Source organism: Cyprinus carpio, chromosome B11, assembly GCF_018340385.1.
Source record: "Cyprinus carpio isolate SPL01 chromosome B11, ASM1834038v1, whole genome shotgun sequence".
Lineage (NCBI taxonomy): Eukaryota > Metazoa > Chordata > Actinopteri > Cypriniformes > Cyprinidae > Cyprinus > Cyprinus carpio.
The window spans coordinates 19,503,061-19,522,183 of record NC_056607.1 but is presented as its reverse complement, the minus strand read 5'-3'; the positions used below and the strand labels follow the sequence as shown (position 1 = coordinate 19,522,183).

At 36.3% G+C, this 19,123-nt stretch overlaps 1 protein-coding gene across 5 annotated transcripts in view; it reads left to right on the top strand.

The window, feature by feature from the left end:
* LOC109078415 (inactive N-acetylated-alpha-linked acidic dipeptidase-like protein 2) overlaps positions 1-19,123 on the top strand; it is a 241,726-nt gene that overhangs the window by 123,084 nt on the left and 99,519 nt on the right. For all 5 annotated transcript variants that reach the window (XM_042734434.1, XM_042734433.1, XM_042734432.1 and 2 more), the window contains 2 exons: positions 12,155-12,416; positions 17,475-17,594. In XM_042734434.1, coding sequence (XP_042590368.1) covers positions 12,155-12,416; positions 17,475-17,594 — 382 coding nt within the window. The remainder of the gene's footprint in view (positions 1-12,154; positions 12,417-17,474; positions 17,595-19,123) is intronic.

Below are 19,123 nucleotides of genomic sequence, written 5' to 3'. Positions count from 1 at the left end.
TCATAGGAATGAGTATGTCTTCTTAAAAACCACCTGACCTTTATTTTCAATGGCAAAAACATATTTATGATGGAGAGAGTAAGAGCAGGGCTTGAGCATGAATGCTTATGTCTGTGAATGCGAAAGAGGCTGAAGATGAAAGTGCATGGAGAGGCAAGAATTGTAGATGTGGTCTACCACTCCAGAACTGACCTCATTAGCATGTAGGTGCTATTTCATTGGCTAGGTGAGGTTATAATAAGCGTGCAAAGTCTTTACTTCAGCTCTCTCACATGGTTTTGTTTCTGTGGTTTTGGTCATCATTGATGCTGACATAGAATCCTTAAAGATGCATTTTTAAAAAAAGCATGGGAAGAATTTGCTCTATTTTGAAAAGCTTGTATGCTGCATATATAGGCAACTGCCTTCTAAGGAAGCATCTTGACTGGATTGTCATGGAACCTTACAAGTGATTGATTTGGAATGTTAAAGGGAGGTACAAATGAAATACTGCATGGAGGTCTCAGTTGATTTTAAAACTAAAAGTGTGGCCACATTTACCATTGCTATGCAAAATTTCATAGGCAAAATCCAGTTACTTCAAAAGGAATCTGCGTTATTTGGAAAAAGTTCACTGCACAGATTTCACCCTTTTTGTCATGTGAATTTGCTGCATTGACAAACAGAAAGGTGCTTGGCTGAAAAGTGACTTCTCTGTGAGATATGATCCATGTGTCACTCATATATATATATATATATATATATATATATATATATATATAAAAAAAAAACACACATTGGATTCTGTGTGCATTCTGGAATTGCCTTCTCTTTCATGGATACATGGAATGCTTAAAATTTAGACTTTGGATTAAACCAGGTTTATTGAAACTTTTCGGATAACCCTCTGTGCTGGTAACCTGCCTTTATTGCCTTAAAATGCTGCTTACAGAGGCAGCTTGCTTGGTTTTAAAAACTGAGCAGTTGTGTCCATAACTAACCATAGTGAACTCTCTCTCTTTCATTCCCTATATCTCTGCATCTGGGCTACACATTTACCTTTCCTAGCCCTGGGTTTTAATTGCTTCCCCCTGATGATGACATTGATTAATCTTCTGCAATGCTGAAATAAGTTCCCAGAGGGTTCTGAGCAATTGTAGTGTGCCACAAACCCAGCCAAATGAGTTCCCTTAAAATGATGAAGAGATTAGCACACAATATCTGGAACTAATAGAGGTGTTTGAGCATAAGAAAACAAATACCAAACAAATTCTAGGCTATATCAAATGTGCATTTGTCAAGAAAGTGTGTTTCTTTTAATAGAGCAAAGTGCATTGCCTATTGTTTATGCTTTTAATGAAATAATAATACATATCAATAAACATAATAGGATAACCATTACAGAGTTTTATCTATTTCAGAGCTCTGACCTAGGGTTAGGTCTAGATGTTATATTTGCATTTGTTGCTACCAAGGTTCAGTGTTCAAGGTTCCTCATACCACAGACCGCCCACAGTTGTTCATTAATCACTGGATGTATATTTCACACAATACTGGCAAGCACTATCCAAAAATGAGAAGTTTCAATCCACACTGAGTGTGTTTTCCTGCACTCAGGGAGCTTTACACTAGTTTAAACACACTATTTTAAACAATGAGCCCTTTTGATTAAAAAATAATCAGTGGATTTACCAAAGTTTGCCAGATTAGTGGCATCAATTCTTGGAGACATTCAGAGTTTTGTTTGAATAACCCAAGCAGCACGGAATATGCACAAGAATATCTTGTTCTGAGTTTTGTCTGTGAAATAATACTTTAAATGGCATAAATTTGGACCACAGCTTTTCGTAATGTGCTTAATGTTTGGATAATATTCAACATACTGTATAAACATGGTCATTGGAAGCTTAAACATGGTTGCTTGATGTGCGAGAACAAACCTCATTTGTTAAAATCCAAATCCTTTCATCATATACTATACTGTAAAGTGATTGTGTCTCTTCAGAAGACTGGATTAAGTCGCTCTATTCATGTGGGCTCCTTTTATGGTGTCTTTAAGAACTTTTTGAAGTTCTGACTGCATGGACCTTCAATGGAGAGACAAATCTCTTTTTATCAAAAGTCATATATGTTTGAAATGACATGGGTAATTGGTGACTGAATTTTCATTTTTGGGTGATTTATCATTTTAGCACCCTGCCCATTGTTTTCTTTACTCACCTTAAATAATATTTAGCCTTATTTATAGAGACTGAATGACCACAGACTCACATTCTCATACTGTAGAGTTTAAATGAATTGTCACTTTGACACTTTAAGGCCCTTGGGAAGACCAGCTGTGAGTTCTGGGAGAAAACTGAAGACCTCTTCATCCTCCAGAGTCTCAAGAGCTCCATTCCCTTCCCTCTCTGTCTGTTTCAGTAAAAAATAAACAGTTCCTCTCTCAGTCAGCTCTTAGTCAGTCGAACGATCTTGCACTGATCACAAAGACTGCCGACGTGTGTCGGTAAGCGATAACGACAACTCCTCAAACGGGAAATTCCTCACCTGTCCATCTAATCTCCACCGCCATTTTGTGTTTACACTGTACTGCATCGTGGCTCCTCTGTTTGCCCCTTTGAAGTGCTAATAGTCTCATGCATCTCCTTCTGCTTTTATTGATCCATAATGTGTTCTCTGTTACACACACCAGGGTTTAATGTGGCCCTTGATGGTAATGTTGCAGAAAGTGGGAAATCGAGGACAATTACTGCATATTTGCAGTGGAGACCTGAACTTAAGCTTGGAAAGAGGAAAAGGAGATGGTGGCTAAGAAAGGGAGGGTTAGAAAGAGCTCTGGGAAAGAGGGAAGGAAGATTGTCAAAGGCCCAGATACATTGCTGAGCCGAGGCTGTGTGTTTATGGCTGGGTCCCCAGGGCCTCGCACACAGGGCTATGGTTTTGAGACCATCAATCACCCACGCGCACACAGACTTAAACACACACACACCCTCCTCTAGCACATTAACATGCGGCGTGGAGCCTATAGAGGCATCAACATGCACCAGTCGTGACTCCTCTTACCACAGTCAATTTTCAGTGTTTCCTTCCATTTTGTTTGGCGCAATTAAGATGTAATCATAACATTAATACAAACTTTTTTTCTCATTAACTCTACAATCGATCACACTGCTTATTCCCAAGGAAATACGCGTGATTAAGAATGTGCAAAATGATTTATAACATTGTTTGCGAGTCTGTGCATTGGATTCTCATCAGCGCTTCAGCTCTCGGAGGGTTTGATGGTGTAACACGTCCTGTGCATGTGGCGCTTTCATGGATTTCATGATGATGAAGTTTGTTATAGTTCTCGATGACACACTTCTGATAACCTTTTTATTATTTATGACTGTTATTAAAGGAAGTAGTAACATATAGAGCCACTGAAACGTTAGCCTGCTGTTGTAGATACGCTGATGCAATACTTACATGTTATCTATAAAGAGCTAAGCTTGCATGGAGGATTTTTTCATTGATTTTGTCCTTCTTTGCTCCTCCAAGACCCTTGTTTTATACAGCAGTGCAGTTTTCTGTGATTACTGCCTGAAACTACTACAAAGTTGCTCCAAAATTAAGCCAATTACACTGTTCTCATAAAGATGAATGGAGACATAGGAAGGGCCGGGGCATGCATAGAAACTATTGATTTATAATAGTAATTAGAGGCCCAAAGTTTTGCAGGTTTGACTGTTGTTTTATTGATTTGTATGCGTTGGTGGTTACTGTGGCTGAAGGTGTGCCAGATATCTGTTCTAAAATAAGGAACTAACATCTGAGCTCTGAATGTTTGCCTGGATAGAGTAAAATGAAAATGTTTTAGCTTTTTCATTTTGTTTCTATTTCTTTAGATCTTGTTTAGTGTGAATTTTCACAATATTCCCTGTTGAAAAAATCAGCATATGCTGGTTATGTTTTGAAGCATGGCTGCTGGTTTGAGCTGGTTTAAGCTTCCAAACATACCTAACCAACATATGCTGTTTTTTTCAAAAGGTTTGGCAGATATTGCATAGTTAAGATTACGGTTTTAGAGAATGTTTGCATAAAAATAGTTTTGCTGTCATGAAAACTGATTCTGTACAGATTACAGGAATACTTTACACAAAACATGAATTATTTTCTCACCCTCATGGTGTTGCAAACCTATTTGGCTTTGATTTTTTTTTTTTTCTTCATCTGTTCATGTATGTATCATTAAAGTCCAAACTAGACATAAAGGTAGTGATAACACTTTGTATGAAGAACATATTAAAATGTAAGCCTTTATGGACTTCCAAATCAAATCATTGATCAGTGCATCCACACAAAGACCACATGGTCCTTAGACAACAACTAATGTCAAACCTTAGTGGTTCTTGGTGATGTGAGAGAAAAAAATGACTTAAATATTATGGACAAAAACAGGTAATATGTTTTCAAAATATCTATGATGTCCAGGCTGCAGACAGTTCCAGATTTTAAAGTTTGTTTTCCTTCTGTGACCTCTGAAATTATATGTCCTCTTAGTTTTTCCAACCATAGTATAATAAATATATTCCATATAATATTCTATGTCTCAAGATGTGGTTTATATTTTTCCATAACCCACTCTTACTGTTGGTGTTATGGATGGCCGGACACAAAATGTTACAGTTAGACGGATAAAGCGTTACTCAAGGACACTGAATCAGAGACCCAATTTTACTAGCCGTTATACTGAGACACAGTTGACTGGATTCAAAAGCTTCCGCGAGTTTCACAGTGTAAGTAAAAACTGCAAGCAAAAACATGAATTTCTGTTCTCAGCTGTGGCAAATGACAAAACAGGAAGAAAGTAGGACCACAAGAAACCACTTTTTTGATAATTGAAAAAGGTTACTTACTCTGTCTTTCAAGAGATATGCAACTTTAAATATATGTTCAAAAATTTGGGGTCAGTAAGTTCCTAAAGGACCATGTTACACTAAAGACTGAAGTAATGATGCTGAAATGATGGCAGCTTTGCTATTACTGGAATAAATTACATTTGAATGTATTCAGATAGAAAACAAATTTCCATAATTTCACTTTTTTTTTCACATTTTTGTGATCATATAAATTCAGCCTTAATCAACACAACTTTTTTTTTCCCAAAACATTAAAAAAACCTACAAACCTAAAATATCTGAACATAAAATGTATGTGATCTGTTTTATGTCAAACTGGTAATAATATAGCATCATAAAGCTGTTTTGCAAGATCTAAATTCCCACATAATTTCAACAGGAAAGTAAATGTGTTTTTCCCCGCTCTCATAGATCAGTTTATTACAACTAAAAGCATTTTCATTCTCAATTAGTATTTGTGGCCCCACAAAAAAGTGGTAGAAAGCCAGAGAATGAGAGAGTAAAGCTTCAAGCCAAAGCATGGCCAAAGGGCAGAAGCTCCAGTAATCCCTGGATCACGGTCTGAAACACCTCTTCCCTTCACACACTGGCTCTTCTGGATGCCAGTACAGGCTGTTCTTTGCACAGCAGTGAGATCTGTGTCAAAGGGCACCGCCGTCTCACTAAAAAAGGATAGCTGTGCCAAAAGGAATTTGTTAAAAAGGCCAGGTAGTGTGAGACTCTGCCAGGTGAAGAGGCCACGGTCAGGAACACTCTCATAGTGGCTTTGTTGTGTTTTTAGCATGGCCTCGCTGTCATGTTCAGAATGTTAGATGTAATTTAAAGACATTTGCTGTTCAGCAGCTGTGTAATGATGGTATTGGATAGAAGAAGGTCAGCGTAAAACTATTAACTGTCAACAGCCAAGAGATCGTTGAGTCTTTAAAAGAGTCTGGAACATTATACTGGTCAAATACAGAGTCTGATTTTTTATTTCACATCTTTTCCGCTCTCTTTTACCGTCCTTTACTAAACGTCTAATCTGTCCTTTTTATTGTTTGACTCCATTGTACTCTTGTCTGTGCTTGTTTTAAGTTGTTTTTGTGAGTTTTATCTGTCAGTTTATTCCCCACTGCTTACCAAGACACTCCAGATGAATGAATAGGTCAACTCCGCTGATATAAAGGGATTCACTAAGAATGAATTACGTTTGCTGGTAGTGTGTTTATTTGCACTCTGTCTGTGTTTTCACTATATTATGATTCAAATAATAATTTTAGCAAAAGATGCAGACACACACACACACACACACACACACACACACACACACACACACACACACACACACACACACACACACACACACACAGAGTGAGAGAGAATTCCTTCTGAATGCACAGTAGTGAAGGATGCATTATTTAATTATTTTACTTATTTTGCTTATTATATATGATCGTTATAATTTATTCTTACCACTAATCAAGTTGATTTTAATTTATTATTATTTATGATTTATTCTTATTTTTGAATAGTTTTCATATATTCTTGTACTTTTAGCCTCTTTCTTGGAAATGTAAATAGTCAAGGTGATGGCGTGCATGTAACAGTTCTGTAAAAATGTACTTATAAAAATAGCAACACTTTATTTATATTTATAAAAAAGAAAGACATTTTGACAGCCAGACCCTGATATATACCTGAAGTACCTCTTTTTTTTAATTTTAAGTTAATTTTCCAGCAATTTAACAAAGTATTTTTGTCTTCACAGTTTTCAGTTAAATGGAAAGCAAAAAAAGTGTTTTGTTTTGGATGCTTTTATTTGTAAATTATGTATTGTAATTTAACATTTTCAATAGCTGTTTTCCATTTCAATATATTTCAAAATGCTGTTTATTACTGTGATGGCAAAGCTAAATTACTTAAGTGTACTTGATGAGAACTTTTATGATTTAATTAATTATTAGCTTTTCTTCAGCTCACAAGCCCTAGATTGATAAACCCTGCTTGATACACAGGCAATGAAATCCATAAATGTCCAAAATACTTTGTGTAATTGGAGTGAATGAGCAACAGTCAACAACCAACAAGCCATTTCAAATTATTTGCTCATTAGCTATGTTTGTAGTAAACTCAGACCATAAGTTCCTTCCTCTGTGCATTTGTTGGCTGTAGAAGTAATAGGAGGCAGTAGCGATAAGAATAGGTTGTTTAAAAACAATGACTCAACATTTATATTCTCAGTTGTTGAATATTGCACTCCTAACTAAAACTCACTCTCACTCTCCCTTTGTCCTGCAGTGCTTTGAAGGCCTTGGTTGTAATTTTTAAAACACATCTTCCATGCTTCCTCCTCCTGAGGCTGCTGCTTTATCGTCACAAACACAGTTATATATGACTGCTTTCTTTAGGATGAATCCACTCAGAGAGGGGGAGTGATCGCAGATGTGCTTGAGCATCGCTTTGCATTTCTGATGCAGATGTCTTCTCTGTATCAGAAATCCGTTCAGGGCTTCCAGCTTTGCCAGACAAACGTCTCTTTTTATCTCCTTTCTAAGTTCAAGGAAAGTTCAGCGTCTTTTGTTTTCTTCCTTCCTGACTGCCGGAAAGTCAACAACAGTGTATTTTGGGGGTTGTTTAGATGTCATGATTCATGATTTAGATGAGAGCTTGTATTACATGGTTGTTTAAGAGTCATTGACCTAAATGCATTTGTGAATGCTGTTTGTGCATATTCATAGTATTTTTTTTTTTTTTTTGCTGCCATGCTACAAGTGTTGCATTTTGCCAGCCATGCAAAACTAATTTGCTTTACACATCACATAAAATAACACAATATTCTGTACATTTAAAATGTTTTTGGATGATAAGATTTTTTTTAATTCTTATAAAAGAAATCTCTTATGCTCACCAGAGCTGCATTTATATATTCAGAAATCTAAAATAATTATAATTATTTATAAATGCCATTAATTCCTCTGATGGCAAAGCTGAATTTTCATCAGCCATTACTCTACTCCAGTCTTGAAAATTTCAGAAATCATTCTAATATGCCGTTAATATGTTATATGTTAATATATATTTGTGGAAACCATGGTCAGCGTTTTCGGGCCTTTTTGATGAACTGAAAGTTCAAAAGAGCAGCATTTATTTGAAAAAGAATTTGTTCCTTGAATTATAATTACCTTTACTGTAACTTTTGATTGATTATAATAAATCCTTGCTATATATCTATATCTATATCTATATATATATATATATCACTTTAAAAAACCTGATTTATATATCTTTAAAGAACCTGATCCGAAACTTTTGAATAGTAGTGTGGCTAATGGCATTATAATCAATTAGCTGACATTTGTAAGGTTTTTTTTTTTTTTTTTTATGTGTTAAATGGAAACATTTGTAAGAATTGCAGATGTATGTGTAACTGATATGGCAAATGCAAATTTCATGTTTCATTTCAGCTTCTTAGGGACAAAAAGAGCAAATTAAATTGATTTGAATCTTTTTTTCCCCCCTGAATCACCACTTCTGAAATGTTCCTTTGAAGGACAGGAGGGTCACACATTTTTAACGGAGTGAAAGCTTCCACAGATATCTCCTATCTTTCTCTTTGTTCGCCCCTCTAACACACTATGGCCCCTTCAAGGACCCTGGGGGACAAAAATAGCCAAACTCTTTTATATGGTGTGGGACTCAGTGCCGCCAGTGTTATCAACCATAATAGCACCGCCACAGTTCAATAGCCACCCGGATGACATGCTAGCCTCACCCAAGCAAAACCCAGGCGACCAACTGCAAGATACATCAGCTGTCAATCATCTCTGCTCAACCGTATTTAATTAAAGAGGCTAGGGATTCATTCCTCCATGTGTTTTTGCTTAATATAAAGCTGGAGAATGCTTGCACAAAAGCAAAATTTCGAGGTATGTTTCTAACAAAGGGAATTATAGCAGTTTGACATCAACATATTCATTCTGATAGGATAATTGCTTTGAAACTTAAGCCTCATTTGGCTACTTTGTTGACAGGCTTCCTGTGCGAAAATGGCTGATTTTTGTTGCTTGACAGGAGAGCAGGGCTCCTCTCTTGATGTCTATATTAGTCTCAGTAACAGATGGTGCTGAGTTAAGGATCTGCCATTGCAAGGGTTTGCAGACTCCTCTTGTTTCTAGCCAGCAGCGTCAGCCGTGAGCCTGGCTTGTGTGAGGTATTGACTGATCCTTTCTCCAGGCCGAGGAGAAAGCATCAATCATCAGGTCGTGTTGTGGAGAACACCTCCACAAACGCTGCTCCCCAAGAGGCTGGATTTGGTCAAGCTGTGACCGGTAGGATTGGTGATTAGCTCGCCGTCTTCTGCTCTGATCTCTTTTGGGATTGGTCAGTGGAGAGACTGTGGAGGTTGAGGACAATGTCTTTGTTATAAATGGACCCAGAGTTAACTGATTTGACCTTTTATTGAACGTATTGAGTGACTGAGTAATGAGTTAATGTATGTCACCACATGTTACCGATTTATTTGGCTGATTTTTTCACTTTAAGTCAGGTTTTGAAGCAAGAATGAATGTACGGACAGTTCTAATGAATTCCATTTTTTATTTAAATACCTATAGCAAAAGAGTTTGATAAAGAAGTTAATTTACTTGTCTTTTTGAGCATTTAATTACCATTGAAAGCCATCCCACTATTTTTCTTTTTTTATTGCTAAAAGTGGATTTGGTTTGATGGAATAAATGGGAGCTGTGTAACCATGGCAATATAGATTTATGGTGAACTTGGTTAGTTTCATGTTAACACTAATTAAAGTGTGGTGGTTAATTTTCTACATCAATTATAGTGGCTGCAAGGCAGTCCAGTATTGATATTTCTCAATCATTCTCTACTGGTTTGTACTAAAGCTTTAACTCTAAGTATTAATCTTCCCCAATTAATTCAGGCAGAATTATTCAAACTTTTCTTCTGCATGCTAAAAATCTGTTATGGGCCTTCACCTTTACAGATACAGCTCCTTTTTTAATATTTTATTTTATTTTATTTTATTTTATTTTATTTTATTTTATTAAATCCCCTTGTTGTTGGATTTGTTCATGCCATATTTCTTAGTAAGTATAAAGTTCATGAAATAGATGTCAAACTAAGATTCACCATTCTAATTCACCAAGAAGTGACATTTCTTTGTAAGTCATTTCAAACTGGCTCTAAAATTGGTCAGACAATCATTTGGGGGAATGGTCCCTCCATAAATAATGTCCTGGGTTACTATTTAAGTCTTGTGCCAGCTGCAGTGGGGGTGGAGGTTGGAGAAGCATTACCTGAGAGAGGTTAGGAATCATCCTCTCCACTCATGCAGAGCACGCTTTTAATTAGATTACCCAGGCACCCATGCACAGCCGTGAGGGATTGGACACACTCTTTCAGGTCACAGTGGCTCAATGTGGGGCTGGACTGCTTGTCCGCTCTCTTGAATCACTGGATGAGTCTTATGCTTGAGAAGCTAGAAGGAAACTTGAAAAAAAAAAAAAAAAAAAACCCTGCTTGCTCCCGTAACGGTGGCGCATTTTTAAGCAGGATTACCGACGTGAGGGAATTTAAAACTTTTCTGTCCATACTTTCCATATGAGAAAGAAAACATACCACACACAAATATATATATATATACCCTATATATATATATATATATATATATATATATATATATATATATATATATATATATATATATATATATATATATATATATATATATATTTTTGTTTGTTTGTTTTTTTTTTATTTTTTTTTAACAGTAACATACCCCCCCCCCTCATATCCAAGTATGGACAGAAAAAATTTGTGTGTGTGTGTGTATATATATATATGTGTGTATATAATATTGTGTGTGTAGTTAATATTGTTGATTGCTGAATAACTTTACTTCATTATTCTAAATAATTATTTTATTTTATTTTATTTTTGTGTGTGTTTAGTGTTTTATGATTTGTTTTGGTTTTGTGTTGTTTTGCACCCACTATGGGCATGAATAATTATAGTCATTTAAATATTTGTGTGATTTGTTAATATTAATAACTTGTTTTTCTGGTCATGTTTAGCAGTTTCTTGGATTCTGATCTTGTGATTAATTGTGTTTTTATTGAGGTCTATGAGACCCTACAATATTTCTGATTTCTGACAATTGAAAATTGGCTAAATTACACAATACTGTCTCAACCAATACTGTGTAATATGCAATATCTAATATGTAAATAACTTTAGCTAAGAAAACATCCTGTGAAACCTCCTTTTTACACAGAGCACTTTGCAAGACAGCAACACAACACAGATTAGAATTTAATTAACTATATTTGTTATGTATAAAACATCTCTCAGCAGTAAGCAAACCAGACATTGTTGATTTAGTCTGTATTTTTCATATGAGGCAGTATAAATATGGCAGGATGTTTTCGCTTTCTGTTTTGATTTTTTTTTTTTCTTCAACAAAAAAAGCGCTATAATGAGAGAACTGTTTGTTAGTGGAAAATAGCAACAATCTGTCCCAGTTTGCGTCTGGGTAGAGGATACTGAAGATGTCATGTGGCAATGATCAACTTGTGCAAATTCATCATGGTGGATAAGGAGAAAAAAAGTGCAGTTAAATGATTTATAGTCTCTCGAGGCTCTTTGCTCACTTTTACACTTCAATTAATTTTGTTTTGAAGATTGAGGGAATGGGCAGGCCTGCTGTGTTTCTCCTATAACATCACAGAGTGAGCTTTGGCATGCTGATGGGTCTGAGAGCTCTTAAAGTTTCAAAGTTACAAGATAACGTGTTTCTCTTTGTGCCTTCCACGTGCCGTGACGGGTAAGAAATAAGCGAAGCCGAGCTGCCAGAGCACCTTAGCAGCGCTTCATTTCTCTCTCTCATGTTTAACCGTCTGTTGCTAATTTACTTTCTCTCCCGGCAATCCTTTTTTAATAGTGCATCCGTTTGTTCAGCAGACAATTGATTCCCTGCACTGCCATATTCATCAGTTACATTAACTGAAGCTTGTCCGGAATATGAATTATGGAGGCCGTCTCTCCATTTCTGTCCCTCATTTCTAGCTGCAGCTTCACGTCAATAGACCATGTAAATACCTTTGAGGAAAACAAATGTTAACCTAAAGTCAACAATGTGCTAATTACCCTAATGATAATGAGGCTCGCGCATATTCATCAATGCTTTAAGTGTCGTCTTGCCGTTGGGTCGTGAGAGGAGCCTTCAAAATCCTTGACGCATTTATTGATGTTTCCTTGCTGTTTTGTCTGCTTCGACACAGGGACTTTGACAGCTTGTCCGATCTCACAGAAGAGTCCAAGGTCAGGTACATCGCTCAGCGGTGGGAGGAGCTCGGATTAAAAGACGTCCAGGTGACCAATCATACAGCTCTCCTGAGCTATCCCGGACCCGCACTCAGCACGATCACCGATTTAAGCAGCAACCAGTGTTACCTGCCCAGCGGAGTGAGGTGTGACCAGCCATTCACATCCACGACTGAACCATTTGCCTTTGCAGCCTATTCGGCTGTGGGAAATCTAGTGGTAAGTTACATGTATAACATTGTACTCAAGTGTATACTCAAGCGATCAATAACACACGGTCACGGACCCATAGCTGAAATATCAGCTATGGGTCCAGAACAATGAAAAAAAGTGTAATGTGATAATGTTAACCCTTCATGTGGTAATCAGCTTGTAGTTTGGTTCTCTATTGGTTCTTTTGGACCAAAAAAGTAAATGACACATTTAGTCCTGATTCGTTTAGCATTCACACTGTCATTTTTAACACTGAACTTAAGATACAAAACAAAACGCATAAGGATCACAACCTTTTATGTTGTATTTTTTTGCAAAATTCCCAACAATCCAAAACAATGCTGTGTGCAGGATTAAATGCGCTTGTTGTTTGTGTATGCACGTGGTATTTTTACCAGCTTATAACTCACAAAGAGCTTATAAAATATGTAAAGGAGTCAAAACAGGATCAAAACAAGATCTGCTGCAAGGAAGCGACGGTTCTGACTCCGGTACCAAACTGTACTGGGCAACATTACTTCTATGACAAAAAGAATTAGGTGTGCTGAGCATTCTGTCATTTTGGGTCACATCTTGTTTTGTTTAGATGCCTTTGGTTCAAAACGTGAAAAGGTGGGTCTCAGGCTGCTTGTTTGGTGCACACAAGGGTTTGAATGGCAGCGTTCACACTTGACTTGCACACAAAAACTGCACCTGCCAAGTGTAAACACACCCTTAAGTGCATTAGATTATGCAAACCAAACCTAAAATGGGACATTTGCAGATGCTACTTCAAAGCTCTATTTATGATCTCACCCTTAATGATTTTTTTTCCCCCCGTGTAACCTAATTTGCCTGAATTTTAAGAAATTAATTATATTAATTCAGTAAGGATTTATTACATTGAAGAAAAAAAAGTGACAGTAAAGGAATTTATAATGTTTTAATAATACAAAAAGGAGTTTTGTTATAAATTCTGTTCTTTTGAACATTATCTTTGTCAAATAAAAAAGTATTATGTTTTCACAAAAAAAATAATAATAATAAGCAGCACAATAGTTTCCAAAACTGATAATAATAAGAAATATTATCTAATATCAGATATGAGAATTATTTCCAAAGGATCATGTGACTTTGAAAAAAAATATTTTTTTAAGATATTAAAATAGAAAATAGTCATTTTAAAATGGTAATAATATTTCACAGTTTGAACATTTGTCTTTATTTTTGATCAAATAAATGCATCCTTACAGAGCATAAGGATAATGTATGTTTCAATGTTCTGCTCCATTCCTGGTTTTCCATTTCCCGCTCATTGGTGAGTGAAACCCTGATCCAAGCACCACCCCACACTACAAGTTAAACTTCCACATTTTTTTATCTTTATGCTAGGTAAAATACCTGCTCTTTTCCACTTCTCACAACTCACATCTGGTCTGAAACATTATGAAAATAAATGTTAGTCACAATAAATATCAGCACTGGAATGCCACTCAGCCAATTAATTCTGAGGACTTGAACTAACTGTTTTATCATTTTTAATAGAGTAACAAGAATCATGGAACACAAAGTTGCTTGTTGACCTTTTGTATTATTGACTGTACTGCACAATAAATGCATTGCATTGCCAGTTGCAGCTGAATTAGCGTTCTGCTCTCACACTCTCACTTTCACAGCCCTGAACGCTTCATCCTGTTGGAAGGTTAAAACAAATCCATTATGCAAGACTGAACCCATTTCACACATGTGTGTGATATATTCTCCAGCTATTTTTAGAGGTTATGCTTTCTGTCTCTGAAGGGAACAGGAAATGTCTAAGGAAGATGCATTGCCATTATCCGTTTCAAGACAGACACACTGCATCTAACAGGGATAAGCTTGAGTAAAAAGTTCTTGGAGTCAGTCACATACAGTCTTTCATGTTGTCCTCTACGAGAGGGGGTCAAAGTCATCCATCAAAACGCTGCATACTCAAGGCTCTGATGTAAATTAAACTGCATTTGCAATGTCTAAAAATCAGGAGGGAAAAACAAATATGACTGGCTTGATGGATGAAATGCTCGGGGATCTCGTGCCGAGGCGTTAGAGATTCATCCAGCTATCCTGAGCCACTCATGGGTCACTGGCCATTTCACATTATGTACTTTTACCAACTCCCAGCTCCACAGCTGGGCTAAAAAATTCACCATCTTTTCCACTGAAAACATAGAGATGCATGCCGTTACCACAGTCACATATGCACAGACAGCTTTGACCTGCAGAGCAGTATAACCAATTATGCCAATTATAAATAATAATGAAGCACTGAAAAATATGTATACTCAAGCCCTATTTTAGGAATGTGTCATGATAGATTTCATTTACATTTTATTTTTCCCAGTAAATTGAGTAAAATGAAAGAGGCATTAAATTAAAGGTAAGGTCTGCTATTAATTTATGCTAATAACTTATTTTATTATTTTATTTTATTTAACTTGGAATAACATGCACTGGTAAATCATGCACAATAATACCAGGAATGTGTGTAATTTCTACTAATGCACAACTTCTATTTTTTTCTCTCCCAAAACAAATTATTTGTGCATTAGCACAGTTATTGACATGTTCATTGAGTCAACCGTGCGGAAACAGATAATTATCAATCAAATGATGCTGAAATGATGTTCACTTGTACCAAAAAAGAATGTCCTTTTTTATACCACAGCACAATCAGCAAAGAAATCCTAATGTGCATTTTCATTTCTTCAAGGAATCTATAAATGTCACTTAGTCCCCAGCATTTTGCTTAATTCAAAGAGGCAAATCATTTGAAGTCTAAATAAGAAACAAACACAGAAAACTGCAGGTAATTTGATAGCTTGTGGTAATTTGAGAGGAGGCTTTACCTCTGGTCAGTAGTGATTTTGGGGGGACTCCCAAGGGTAATTAGTTTTGATGAGTTAAATCCTCCATGCTCCCTGGCTATTTCTCTCCACACCATATTAGTGATGATCAGGTGCAGGCGCTGAGCAATTACTGCCTTTAATTTGTATACGAAGAAAGTGAGGTCAGGTAGTGAGAATGAAAGTTCCTCTTCTTTTTTGTTTTTGTTTTTTTTGTTTCTGGCCTACTCACAAACATGGGTCATCTACTTTTAATTTGAGCCAAACACCCATTTTATACAAAAATGGGTGTTGCAGTTTTATCATTGACCTATATTAACATGTATAATATTAATGAATATTGCTTCCCTTTAATGCTTACAATGCAAAATGGTTCTTAATTTTTTTGGCTCCCCCAATTGCCTACAGTAATATTCAAATAGCACAACAACCTTAATTAAATTAAATGCAGGATTCTAGAAGTTTACAAAGCTGAATATTTTTAACATATTAATTTACAGGACTTTTCTGGTTATTTCTGATTTACAGGATAGCATTTATGTATATATGTATTCATTCATTCATTCATTCATTCATTCATTCATTCATTCATTTATTCACTATTTTAATTAATTCAATGGAAAATAAAAAAGTCATCTTGAGGTCCCTTTGCTGATGCCTCCTTGTGGGCTTCAGCCATTTAAATGAGAACCACTGCATTAAAGTAATAATTACTGATGAGTCATATACTTTAATTGTTAATTATACTTAAAACATTTTTTGAGCAGGGTTTTTTTTTTTTTTTTTGATAAATAATTGCATAGATCTCTAAAACTGGTCATTGTTTTAGAACATATGAGCTGCACAGAATATTTGATTTTGTAGCTGATGTATGAAGAAGTGTAGAGTGAGAGAAAAAAAAATCCCTGCTCTATATGCGCTCCATGAAACGCCTTGTTCTGAGTGTTTCCTTTGATACGTGAGCTATACTGTTGGGAGTGGTCATTTGTATTCATTTAACATTGATAGTGTTATTTAAAAAGTAAAGCGGTGAAATGATGAAATGTCTCTGCAACACCTAGACAAAGCCGGTGTGTTAACATAGTTCGAATTGTAATCTTACATGGATATTTGCAAAAAGTTCAATCAGATGGACACAAGAAGGGCTATTTGAATTCCTTTGAAATTTCAAGAGTTTCTCACTGTAATAATGCTTCACGGTTTCTTGCAAAATGAAAAATGAACTAAGCATTGAAGAAGTGACAAATTTTTATTCACAGAGGACATGCAGTCTGGCCTCTAATGGTGCCACGTGATTGGGGTGGTATTTAACATTCTCCTCAAAATAATGTTTAATTACGGGGTGGGTATTTCTTTCCGCTCCTCAATCACGTAGATGTGAAAACAATTGTTATTTTCCTCTAGCTGCTTTGAGTCACTGGGGGTGAGATGACTCGTGAAAGGAGCCGTCGCTCGTCTAGAAAAGCGATTTGTTTCTCCGCAATGCGTGCCCTCGTTAATTTCATTACCTTAATGACAGCCTCTCAGTGCAAATCTCATCCATTCCCAATTTTCTGCCTCTTCTTTGGGGTTAGATGGAACACTTTTCTAATGCAAATGCAGACATTAGTGATAAATCCCATCTTTCAATGGTCTTACGGTTTCGTGAGACCGACTAGATGTACTCTTCTACCCGGAATCATGTTTCATTTCCTCCTAGGCCCAAAGAAAAATGAATCAAACTCAGGTAATGCATTTCCACTTTGTGTCTCTGGGCCTTAAATAGCATTTAGTTTGACCCCACCTCATCAACTCTCGTCAGTCGGAGGCACTCGCTTTTCTTAAACTCACAAACCGGGTTCTGGTTTACTAGTGCAGACTAAATGACAAAAAGGACGTTGAATCGAAAAAAGACATGAATCTGCCTTGAATTCTTTCAGAGCTGTGACATCTATGTCGCGTCTGTGCATGATTTATAGTGCGGTGGCTAATATATGTACTTGTCCCCCATTATACACAGCCTGAGATGTTCACTTTGTTTTCACTCATGCTTTGCTATCTGTAATGAATGTGACAACTAGCTTTATGGGGTGAGTTATGTGAGTCACAACATTACAAATCAGAGGCTTGTTATTCCTCACACACATGCACAGTGAGAGAGGTCAGACTCTACCCTGAACCATTTCAAAGTTGTAAATGTTTAAAAAATGTATCTTTTTTTTAGGCAGAGGTGGTGGACATTCAGTATGGGAATCCAGGGGATTTGAGACGGGTCCAAGCCAGTGCAAATGTGACCAATAAAATAGCACTGCTGAAACTTGGACAATCACCTTTGCTGTACAAGGTATGTTGTTATATTAAAATGCCCCTATTATGCCATTTTTACGGTTCCTAATATTGTTTTGGGAGTCTCCTACAGTAGGATTACATGCATGCAAGGTCAAAAAAATGCCTGTCTCAAAATATGCATTTAATATCATCTCATTTTCTAGCGATTCTCAAACGATTCATTTGAAGGAGTTCAAAGATTCAGTCTCTCTAAACCCCTCCTTTCCATGAGCCTGCTCTGCTCTGATTGGTCAGATGGCCTGGTCTGTTATGATTGGTCTACGACGTACAGCGCGTGTTGGAATGCTCTATAGAAAATATAAACATCTATTATTTATCATACTTACAGGTTGTGATTCAGTGGAGCAGCTGGTCCAAATAAACAGGATACTGATCCATCTCTCAACAGCAAGCGTTTTGTGAATCCTGCGTTGAACTCGAGATTAGAGAAACAGTCGTCAGTAGAATAATGTGTTTGTGGGCGGGGTCAAGTTGTTTGCGGCCTGCCAACATTGAACATAGGCGCACGTTATGCAAATGTGTTACCCCGTGATGTGTAGGCATCACGGAAGTGAGATTCGAATTAATGACAGCTCATTTCAGCTGTTCAGAGTCTTTAATGTTAGGGCACTTTAATCTATCTATCTATCTATCTATCTATCTATCTATCTATCTATCTATCTATCTATCTATCTATCTATCTATCTATCTATCTGAGAAAAGAATCACTGAACTGTTAAGGACAAAGACATTAACTTGAAATGATTAATACAATCAAAATTGTTAGTGTATGCATTTAATCCCTTCAAAGAGATGCACTCATTAATGACTAAATTAGATTGACTTAGTCTCATTAGACCAACAAATAACCGTGATTATTAAAGTTGCATTTAATCATGACAAGAGTTTTAAGCAAGTTATTTCATCTAATTAAATCACTGGCGGCTGTTTGGGAAATCATTATATGTGATTAATGAATAACAATTATGGTACAGCTCAAGTCATATATTTTACCATTACTTAACGATGTAAACCATCTCTGAAAACCTTGACCAAGATAATTACTTCAAACCCAGGTCTTTGTGTAATTAGTGTAATATTTTCATTAGAGTAATATGATCATTGTAATTGGTATTTATTAGTGGGTAAAGCACAGGTGATATCCTATAATTTGGTGACTTGAGCAAAGACACCTGTTGGTTTTGTTGTCTTTGTTTTTCATAGTATCTCTAGAATGTTTTAATCATTTTCAAACCTAATCCATGATTACTGCGCATTCAAGCAGGGGTACTCAAAGTAGGTTTCGTAAATGTGACTTGTTCTCAGATCTCATTCATTTTCATACTGTGTTGATTATACATGCAAGGACCAATGTGGTTTGTGTATAGCTTCATTTCTTCCCTGCTTCCATGTGCTTATTTGGTGTTGAGTGCACACACTCTATTGCACACTGTGCAAACACATTGTTGCATATAGTATGTGCCAGAATTTAACATAACTTTGAGTGAATACAGATTTGAATTTCGTCCAATTTTAGACACAAAT